Genomic DNA, 11,465 nt, shown 5'->3' with positions numbered 1-11,465 from the left:
CCCACGGAATTCCCCCTAGCAATTGCTTGTGCAAAGAGTACTTTCATCCCCAAAGATAAGCTTAAAGGCATGTGCCAAAACTGTTTACACTGCTGAAGGATCTCTCAAACACCCACCCACTGACTTGCAAACCTGCAGCACCCTAAACGTCCACGGCGAACACTAGGAGCTGTACCGTGAGACAGGTGCAGGACTGAGCAGGTGTGGAACAGTGTTAAGAGATATAGGTGATAGTCATGCCTGCTCACTGTTTGGCAATAAAGAAGCTCTTTCCTTTCGCTGTGCTTTCACCATCAGGATCCCTGGTGTACCAGTTAAATAATGGACTGTGAATACAGACAAAAGGCCAGACAGAATTGCTGCTTGTATAAACTGTAGGAGCCCTACTGAAGACAACCTCACAGCAGCCCTCTGATCAGACCCTGTGAATACGGGGAATTTACATCCCTTCTGACAACAAGGGAAAGCAGAAGACCAATGTTACAATATTCCACTGAGTCCCTCCCAGAGGAAGAAACATACAGACATTTGTGAGCTGATCTGAGATTAAGGCTGCACCTTGAATACTGTGTTCAGTTTTGGGGCCCTCACCACAAGAAGGACATTGAGGTGCTGGAGCAGGTCCAGAGAAGGGCAACGAAGCTGGTGAAGGGTCTGGAGCACAGGTCTTATGAGGAGCGGCTGAGGGAGCTGGGGGTGTTTAGTCTAGAGAAGAGACCTTATCACTCTCTATAGCTACCTGAAAGGAGGGTGTAGTGAGGTGGGTGCTGGCCTCTTCTCTAAAGTAACAAGTGATAGGACAAGATGAAATGGCCTCAAGTTGCACCAGGGGAGGTTTAGGCTAAATATTAGAAAAAATTTCTTCACTGAAAGAGTGATCAGACATTGGAACAGGCTGCCCAGGGAAGTGGTGGAGTCACCATCCCTGGAGGTGTTCAAGAAACGTGTAGATGTGGTGCTTAGGGACATGGTTTAGTGAGTTAGGTGGTGTTGGGTTGACAGTTGGACTTGATGATCCTTGAGGTCTTTTCCAACCTTAATGATTCTATGTTTCTAAGAGCAAGATTGAAGTTCCTTCAACTCCTACATCTTTCTGAAGTGCATGGGGGCAGGCTTCAGCCCAGGGCTTGGCCTCCTATGGCATATCCCTTTTCAGCACTGATGACAGAACATTACTCTGAATCATTTATGACACTGATGCTGAAATCACAGGTGAAATCCTAGCCTTTCCTAAGTTAGTGAGGCTTAGATTTCAGCCCTGTAGCTGCAGCTACAGCTGGTGAGCATTGCCTCCAAATAGGCTGTAAAAGATGGGAGGAAGGAGGGAATAAGAAGGGGAGCTTGGAAGAGGAATTTTGGGATAGGTAACAAGGTGTCTAAGCTGGAATACATACTCTTTCAGTTCTAAGCCCACAACCAGTGAAGGGATGGAGTCCTATACTCATCTGAAAACTAGGATGTAGCGCAGTTGTAGTCCACATGAGCTTGCATTTGCACCTCCCTCTTAGAGGCTTGTGTCATTTCCAAATCAACAGGTGCCCAAAGCCTTTAAGAACAGCAAAGAGGTTTTTAAAAGTACTTTCCACCACCCCAACTTTAAATTACTATTAGTTTATTCCATCTTCCGTCTCTTCAAATGGTTATCCAGTAAGGTCTTTGAAACACTTTTCACAGCTGCTAAGATGGTTCTGCCCAAGTCAGCACCACTGGGGAATGTTCCTGCAGACTGGTCACAGCTCTCGCTCCTGCTCTCCCATCCCTTTCCCTGTACGTACAATGCATTGCCAGCATGGTTCTGCAGCACTGCACCACTTTAGCATTGCGATTTGGATGCTCTTCCAAATGTCAGAGACATTTTCTTCTTCATTAAGCCCTGTAGGCTACAGGTAATGTCTGGTCATCATTACTAGCATTCCCAATTACTGTGTTTTGCTGAAGGAAGATGGAGAGGGTGAATAGTGTCTTCCACCTTCTGCTTTCTTTCATAATGAAAAGAGGACTCACCTGCTATTGCCTCAAGGTACAGCTGGAAAGTGTGTGGTCCTTTGAACACTGGATAATTGGGACCTTATGACCTTTATCTAAGACTTATTTACATGAAGCCTTGAGTGTCCCTTTTTCTGTCATTAGGAGAAGAGCATTTTCCTTTACATCTCTGGGCCTTGTCCAGGTTTCCATAGTTCTTTTCCCTACCACTCTGCAGCCCAGTAAAGGGCAGATGTCCAACGTGGGATTCTGGCTGCCGTGACCTCAGCTGAGATTTTCAGCTCTGTTCCAGTGTCCCATGCTGACAGTGATGTAGCTAAGGACACAGAAAGAAAAAAAAACGTTTCCACAGATCACATTCGCATTTGGTGATGATAAAGCCAAGGCTCTTTATATGGTACAGGCCATTAGAGCTAAAGGATATGCAAAGGGAGCCTTTAGCAGGGAGTGCAGAACTAGAAGAAAGCCACAGCTCTGGTAACCTGCAAAACCAGACCAGATGCCCCTTCAGAGAACAGCTAAGCACGCAATAGCAGCACTCTCCATCATTCAGTTTCCCCCCATACATTATCGTTAAGTGCCTCTATTTTCTGCCTGAAAGATATTCAACACCAACAGAGAGGAGAGCTAGGGAATGAGGAAGCCCTCCTTTAAGTAAAGTTTGCAGTGTGAATGTAGGCCTGAGAAATATATTGTGGCTAGAGACCTGTTCTAATTGAACTTGCCTAAGTTGGTCTTTCACAGGTCTAATGGCAGTCCAGAACTGGAGGTGGAACCTATCCCACAGAGCTGATGTCTGTGGTTTGATTTGTAAGACTCCTCTCACTGCCTACATTTTCTTTGGTTCTCTTGGCCACTGCCCAATCTCACGGATCTTCATATGGCTGAATAAAATATTTGTGCAGTGCCTTTAGAAAGAGGAGAATTCCCAATTCCACAATGGGCCTGGATGTCATTGCATTCATCTGTGCTAATTGGGTAGCTGTCTTCAAAAAGCAAAGATGTTGGTGTGCATAAGGAATAGGACAAGGAGCAAAAGAGAAGAAATATTGACCTTCTGTAAATACGTGTATACAAGTATAGCCTTTTCTGGACTAATGTGTCCAGTGTTTGTCACCCCGTGTCATAAAGGACATTTGCAGATTTAAGGAGAGTGCAGAGAAAAGGAGTAAAGATGCTAAAGCATGGGAATCATTTCATAAAAAAGTAATTGAAAGCATTGCTCGTGTTTTCTTCAGGAAAGAGATAAACAGCAAGGGCTATGGTACTATGCCCATATGCTATATACAATAATCAATGGCATAAAGTAGGGCTATCAGAAGGTTTTGCTCTTTCTGTGACATAACCCAAGCACAGAAAGATATTTAAAGCAATGGTGGCCAATTCATTGCTGAACTTTCTGGCAATTGTACAGTTGGTTGGAGTTGGGGAAGCTGTTGACACTCAGTCAATCAAATATTGTGCATTTACATATATGAAATAAAAAAGCACAGTTATAAGTAGCATAAAAAGAGATAACAGATCATACTTTAACTGTTCAGCCAAATCCTAGGCAGCAGAGAACAGGGATGGGTCCTAGCAAATCTACTCATAGCAGTGTTTGGTGCTAGCCACTGTGCGAAGTACAATAAATGGACGTTACGTCTGACCTGGCTTGCCAATTTCTGTGTTCCTCTACAATTATTTGCATGGACCCTTCCAGAAAGTCCACAGAGTTGCCACAGAGATTGGAATTGATCACTGCGCTGCCATGATTATCCAGTATTAATGCACCTGTTATACAGCTTTCAAGGAATGTCAAACTGATCTGATCGTGTTGACCTGGTGAACTTTTCCAATCCCTCTCCTCTGCATGTGGCAGTCATCTGTACCACCGAGTCAGTACTGCTACCTCTAAAGTAGTGCTCCTTGGAGCTGTAAATCCCAGCTGATACTCTGCAAGCTTATATCTATCTGAAAAGTTCAGCCTACTTGATCCTACTGTAAAGAGATGACATTAGTGGTGGTTCAGAGCGCTGCTAGCAGCTATACTAAGCAGCTTAAATGCCACTTAAATTTCATTGTCCGTCTTTCTGTTCTGTCCACTGGTCTTCTATCTGAGCCCTTCTCAGCAGAAAATTTGGTTATTGTTTACGGCAGAAAGCCTTCCTCCCATGTGGGGATTTCAGAGCATTCTAGTGCTGGAGTCACCATCCCTGGAGGTGTTCAAGAAATGTGTAGATGTGGTGCTTAGGGACATGGTTTAATGGGTTAGGTGGTGTTGGATTGACAGCTGGACTTGATGATCCTTGAAGTCTTTCTCCAACCTTAATGATTCTATGATTCTATGATTCTGAAGATGATCTGAGTGCAGCTGTAGTGGCCCACTGTGGAAAACACTGGAACGAGGAGACAGTGATCTTGAAAAAAATCTAGGTGGACTTTAAACATTGGCCTTGGCTGTAGAGAGCAGTGTGTTTGAATGACCAGTATACAACATGGGCTCACACTGTGACATTAGCATGCGCTGCCTTAAACAATACCACCTGTATATACTGCTTGTAAGAGCTCCTTCTTATAGAGATGTGTAAGAGCATAACACTCTCAGCAAACCTTGGTATACCATCTAGAAAGCTCAGTATTGTACAGGTTCAAGACCAATAGCTTTGTTCAGCTGGAAGAATACTCTTAAGATGTGAGGAACAGTGAAGCTGGCCAACCTCCCCAAGAACAAGAACTCTGTGCAGCTTGCCATGATCAACAAGGGGAGGCTCAGCTAATACTGCAACAGCTGTGGTTCCCAACATCAGAAGGGATGAAAGATTGCCGTCACCTTTCCTATAATTTCCATCCTTCACAAAATAAACCAGTTAACTAGCCTTGAGCGTTCCTGCATTTCTTACTGACGTGCTAAAAGAACTGGTACCTTCTTGGTGCAAAACAGTGGTTAACCTGGTCTCCTCAAGAGGCCTCTTCCAGAGTGAGCACACATCTTGTCATCTGTAAATATGCTTAGTGCCACCTAGGATTTCATTAAAAGAGGTCAGGTCCTGCTTCACCACTAGCCCACTAGCACAGTTCCGACCTATATAGGGCAAGCTGCATCTCATTAGAAAACAGCAGACCTGAGGCACACATAGGACCAGAGACAGTATTTCACTGCAACAGAGGAGGAAATCGTGCACCTGTAGCAGGTAGTGTGTAGGGTTCCTGTTCTCTGGAAAATTGTGACATTCCACTTTCCTCACTCTGCCCCTCACATGGCTATTTGCACCAATAAAAAGCAAGCTGTGAAAGACACATGCAATGCTTGTACCTATGCAGACACAATGCAAAGATTAAAAATTTCAGAGCAACTGAGGACTAGGCACATACTTTGACAACTTTCAGCATGTTGCATGTAACCTAAATTGCATTTATATTCTTACTTTGTTGTTGGAGTCACACTACAGACAAGAAAATGCTGGCAAGCTTGCTTAGAGTTGTTCCCTCTGGGGCAGTCATGGAAAGACTACAGTATTTGCATTACTTTCCTCAGCTGCCAGGTGTAGCAGCAGAGATAAGCTCCTGTGAAACAGGAATGGCAGTGAGGGTGTCCTGCCTCATGCCATCTACCCATGAGCCAAGACTAAAATTCCAGTTATACAACTGCAATCCTCCTGCGTAGCGCAGGCTGTACCTTCTAGCTGCTACATGACAATAGACAGTTTCCCTTTCCAAATCTTTATATAGCTAGTGCTCCCTAGGTGCAGCAAGTATTGTGCTTCTATCAATACACTGACTGAACTGAAAGCAAAGAACTGATTCAACTCTAAACCATGAAAAAGGATCCACAGGGACTTGCTCCCTCTGAGGAAGTGAAGATGGTGCGTCCCAGCGCTCCCTGCTTGCAGGATACAGGGCCCTGGAGAAACTGCTGGCCCGCTTACATGCAAAGCAATTGTCGTCTGGCTGATTTCTCATTTCAGCTGTGAAACTGCTCCATTGTAAAGCTATTTCATCAAGTGAGAAAAAGCATTCTTCCTTTCCCAACAAAAGAGGATCCATTTGTTTCCTTAGGCACAATTTATTCTTTCACATTTCTGAGCTTTGTTGTATTCTTACCTGACAATCTGAGAATGCTTTTGATGTGAGAGCTATCCAAATTTGGAGGTAAGATTCAAAAACCTGGGAAAGGACAAAGAGAATCTAACATTGTGTGACATTCACCTCCTCTCCTCCCCGTATGATACACAGTAGCCCATCTTGTTTTATGGTCTGCTGTGCTGGATGCTGATCTCACTTCAAAGTTGTGCTAATGTAAACTCTTTCCAGTAACTTTGAAAGAGACACTCCGGATTTAAGCTAATACAACCTAGCTTAGAATAAGTCTCACCTGCTCATCCATATGTAATGCATAAATTCCCCCCTACCACTTTTGAATTTTGTCCTGTTGAGTAGGTTGGCATCTAAGTGAGCCTCTCAAAGCACAATACCAACACCAGAGAGGCAAAAGCTGGATCATAACAAGAAAACTTATAAACATAAGTCTTGGCAAGGATGCTCAGGTAAGAGAACAATTTCTTGGCATGCAAGTCACCCACCAAAAGACGTGAGGAGAACTAAGACATAGTCCTTCTTACATCAATCCCTCATTGCCACTGAACAAAGCCCACTGACTCATTTCATGCCTTACCCAGGTTGGAATCCATCTACTTTTTCCATCTACTTTTTGATACATTGAGGATCAGAGACTGCCCTACTGTATAACTTGGAATGTCTGAGGTTCCAGATCAACTACTATGGGATACAGGACAGTTGTTTGAAGCTGTTTCCTAAGCCATTACCAACAGGTAGAGTATGTGGAACTGAATAACAAGGAGAGCTGAGGGCTGTCAGGGGAATTGGTGACGGGTATGAAGAATCACCCAGCCTCTCCCCCACTCCAGAATCATTAAATATTAAGCATTAAAAATTGTGCACTTCTCTTTATCTGGCTAGTTATTCCTTTCCCCTCTGCCTCTCTTTTTTTGTCCTGCCCTTAGAGGAAGGCAAAAATCTCTTCTGGATATAAATGAAATGCCCTTGCCTTTTGCTTTTGTTTGCACCAGGGAAGATATCCACAGATAACACGATACAGCCATTGTAGTAAAATTCAAGGCAGATGAACATCAACGCACAAAAGTGGCCCAGTCGGCACACCTCACAGTAGTAGCAGCCAAGCATGCCATGGCAACCAGCCAACCGATGACACTGGCTAGGAGCCAATTTGATTTATTTTTGGCAGCCTGACACTGCATACTACTGTGCTAGCCTTCGATCACAGAAACAATAAGAGATGACCTTTGAAAGCCAAGGGTATGACTTCTGGGAGAAGGGGATTGATGAACCTGAAAGAGAATCTGTCCCCAGGCTGGAGGAGTACTGGAGTGGCAGATGTTTGGTAGCCCCCCCTCTTTCATGAATGACCATTGCAGCAACCACCACCATTGCAGATAGGCCAGCAACCACCAGTGCTGAGTTTGCTGGGGGATGACTGGGAGAAAAGTCAAGACATGGCAAATGTCTTTAAGTCTATGGAAAGAGGAAGTACCAAGAGAGAAACAGAGAGGTTTAAAGAGATGACAGGGAGTAATAGGATGAGGATACAAAAAAAAACACAACACAGGCTTTCTGTCAGGAAATGTTTCCTGTCTGTGGGAACTTTCATACTGTGATGATGCTCTTTTGTGGAATATTATTTAAGGAAAAAGCAGCTTCTTACTATTCTGGACATTCTGATGTAGAGCGTATTGCAGAACACAACCCAGCATCCTCAGAGAGACGGACAAGAAAGCCTATTTAATCTTTTTTTGCATTTCTTTCTTGGGTGGCTCTGGGGGCACCTACCCAGCTGTTTGAGTTTGTGACTAGAAGCCTGATATCATACTGGAATAGGAATTTAGGAAAAAATCTATATTCATTAACATTTTAAAGAGAATATCAGTTTGACTGTGGCCACACGCCTTCGGTGTTTGCTTTCTGCAAACACTGGTAAGCTTGAGCATTACTGCATGCATATTGAATAAGTATGAATAGATGCACATACTGGCCTTCAACACGCAAACAATCACTGAAAGCTCACTTTTAAATATATATTTGATTGTAGATTTTCCAACTTACTCTGTTGGCTAGATATTTACATAATTAACAGTATCATGTGCAAATGCATACTAAATCATGCATTTAAATGTCCACTTCAAATGATGTGGCCATGAATGGTCAGCCACTTCAAATTATGTTAAGGCCAACAAGAGCACAGGGAAGATATCTGCAAATAATTCAGAATACTGAATAGAAATAAACCATTCTTTGATGACTGGTGACTCAAAACAGGTAAAATCAAGCAAAATAAATAGCCGGATACTATTAATTTCCTACCTCTATCCATTACAGTGGACTAATCTGAATAAAAATAGAATGTTAATTCAAAGCAGAATCACTATTCCTGTTTAGGAACAAGGCATCTCAAGTCTTAAATAAGAGTTAATTAGCACTCGTTATCCTGTGTACAGAGGACCCCAAAACACTGATGTTGATTCACTCTGTCCTATTTTTGCCATTGATGTTTATACCTTTGCCCAAGTATAGAAACACCCCAAGTACAGCATGCAACATGCCAAATTAGATTTTGCAAATCATTATATAAATATAATTTAGAAATTATTTTGATTTTAGCACTCAACTCATCACACAAAGTAAGAACATAGGGCTGGAGACCTGGACAATAAAAAGCCATCTTGGATGATGCAATTTCAAGGTTTATCTCTAAAAATGTTTAAATGAAAGTAGGTAAAACCAGTAATCCTTTGTTGTTGTGTACATTTAGTTTAGACTCATGCTCTTCAAGGCCGCTCCCCCTGTCCATACCTTAAATCATAAATAATCTGCATGAGTTCCTCTCCCAGTACTGATCTGTTCTTTTGGGTATCTGTTCTTTCCTATATGTCCACTTTGTTGAGCAGGAACAGAGTTACCTGAAGCCCTGAGTTAGCTATGAAGCTTGGAAGTCTGATTACAGAGTGGGAGTTGTTATTTGTGGAAGAGAAGTAGTGGACCAAATTAAATGATGGAGAAACATCACTAAGTGCAAGACTGGATGCTGAAGCTCTGTAACATTTACATCAGGCTGTTTATTAATATCAAGGTGATACGCCACATTTTTGTCCCAACAAGCTAATGAATGCAGAAGGCCCTGTTCAACTGTCTCATGAATGTGGAGGCCAGTTATGCTTGGCACTGCCTCTTGATTGGGATTCATGTGGTGCCTACCTCTGATGTTACCTTTTTTTTTTTTTTTTTTATGTTCTCTTTCTTTGATAGGATAAGGAAGGTAAAGGACAAGAGAAAAAATATCCTCAGGTCTTTGAAGCATTTTCTACCCAGTTCAGTTTGACAATTCAGAAAGCAGCTTTTCTTTATGGTTTGGAAACACTATGCCTCTGTCAAAAATGCGTAGTTTTGCCTCTCAAAACTTTTCACCTCTTCCCAGGGGAACTAGTTAAGCAGAGTTGCACTCAGTCAAGAGCAAAAAATCAAACACACCTCCTAGAGCGACTGTTTGCATTCAACCCTCTCTTCTGTCCTCACTCACTGAGCTGCCAGGGCCTTTAATCTTCCCTTTCCCAACCTGATCCTCTTACCATGTGGGTCTGACCCAGCTGACACGTCTAAAAGCTTCATGCAAGTATGGCTGTCATAGGCTACTTCAAGCACAGAGGCTAGCAGTATTGGTGCAGATGAAACTATAAGCAATAACGATAACAAGATGTTCCTCACTAGGATATGGTTGTACCAGGAATCTCACCCATTCACAAGGAAAGGGAAAAAAGACCCTTTTGGCTTCTTCTTGACCATCCCACCAGCAAGGCTGAATGGCCTTGTGCAGTATGAGAAAGCTTTTGTATTGTGAGATTTTCAGCTCAAGTTGGCAGTCTCCAGTGAGGTGTTATCTACTCAGGCTGTTTTCTTGCCCCACTGGAGCTGCCTGTGTTAGTGTGACTGGGAAGGGTCATCACCCTCTTTATCATGTGCTTTGGGGAGCTCTCCCAGGCTCCTCCAAGCTTCCCAGCTGCTGACACTCTCCCACCACCATGGGAAAAAGGGCTGGATGGCACCACCACAGGAGGCTCAAGAGGAGGTGCAGTATTTCCAGAAGCTGCCAGGAAGCAGGGAAGATGATGTTAAGCAAGAGCATGCAAATCCCCCCACCCCTAAAACCCAGCAAGGGGATTCCCTTGTTAACCCTCAGTCTAATCCCCACACCAGCTCTTGCAGGCTAAACTCAGCTGCATCCCCAAGAGACCAAGGGAGGTATCAATTTCTGGAGAGGCCCATTCACCAGCAAGGCATTCACTCACCTATCTTCTCTTCGGTTTGGCTGCTCTCCACTGTCTCCATTTGGGGTTGCGCTGTTGCCTTGGCAGTAGCATCCTCTGCAGCAGGGGTGGTGGTGGCAGTGGTGTCAGCAGCAGGCACATCGGCTTGTTTAGGCTCCTCTTTGTCTTGGGCTTCATCAGCCTTCAAGGACGGCGAGTTATCAGTGGAAGCTTTAGTGGCACTTTCCGTTTCAGCAGCAGCGGCAGGAGAGGGCTTTTCCTCCGAGGAGGCAGCAGGAGTGGCAGCCTGTGGGGCTGGCTGCTCTGAGCCCGTGTCGGTGGCTCCATCCCCTTTTTTCTCCTCCACTGGTGCGCTGCTGTCTTTGCTGCTCTCCTCCAGCTGGGCACTGTCAGCGGGGGGTGTGGCAGTGGGAGCCTCGCTCTCTTTGTTCTCAGCTGCACCACCAGCAGGGCCTTCCTCCTTCTTTTCGGCGGCATCAGTCTCAGATGCCAGGGCATCTCCCTTCTTCTCCCCCTTGAGCTTTTTCCTTGTTATGTGTCCGCGGAAGCTGGCCTGGATTTTGGTGGCTGCCTTATGAGCTTTATCTTCTGGTTTGATACCATCTTGCTCGATCTTTTGGTCCCCGTCCTCATTTTTTTCAACCTTTGAAGAAGAATAAGGGAGAAGGGCAGAGGACAAAACAGGGAGATGTTAAGATTTCTCCAGGTGCAGCCTAGCCTCTGGTTTCGTTGGGAACGTCCCACCTTCCCCTCCTGCTAACCAGTGACAAGTTTCAAAGCAGCCTTTCCATTTGGTAGGGGTTTGAAGCCAGGTGGCTCTAATTTAATCACAGGGCTGGATGGAGGGTTTGTAAAAGGAATGTAAAGCACCTCATCATCTCCGTCAGCAATGCTAAGAACACCTTGGCTGTGTGAAAAGGCTTGCACCAGCTGGGTTGTCTCTATTCCCATGATTTATTCTCCCATCCGTTTTGAAATATACCAATTTTTTCCCCTACTCATTTTCAAAACACTTTCCCAAAGGGGATTTTCACAGTCCTTCCAAATCCACCTTTGCCTTTGTTTCTTTTTAATGACACCTTGTTTCACAGGTGTGTGACTCTAATGACACCTAGTGTTTTGTCCTTTACAGCTTTTTGGCTC

At 44.2% G+C, this 11,465-nt stretch overlaps 1 protein-coding gene across 1 annotated transcript; it reads right to left on the bottom strand.

The window, feature by feature from the left end:
• Positions 1-10,343: 10,343 nt before the first annotated feature.
• GAP43 (growth associated protein 43) lies at positions 10,344-10,965 on the bottom strand (the record flags this gene model as incomplete). The annotated part of the gene is made up of 1 exon (XM_010080603.1): positions 10,344-10,965. A coding segment is annotated over one exon (622 nt), but the record flags the coding sequence as incomplete, so codon positions are not given.
• Between the last annotated feature and the right edge of the window lie 500 nt (positions 10,966-11,465).

The sequence above is a fragment of the Pterocles gutturalis genome, unplaced genomic scaffold (assembly GCF_000699245.1).
Source record: "Pterocles gutturalis isolate BGI_N339 unplaced genomic scaffold, ASM69924v1 scaffold24619, whole genome shotgun sequence".
Taxonomy (NCBI): Eukaryota; Metazoa; Chordata; class Aves; order Pterocliformes; family Pteroclidae; genus Pterocles; species Pterocles gutturalis.
This window is presented reverse-complemented; position numbering and strand designations above follow the sequence as displayed.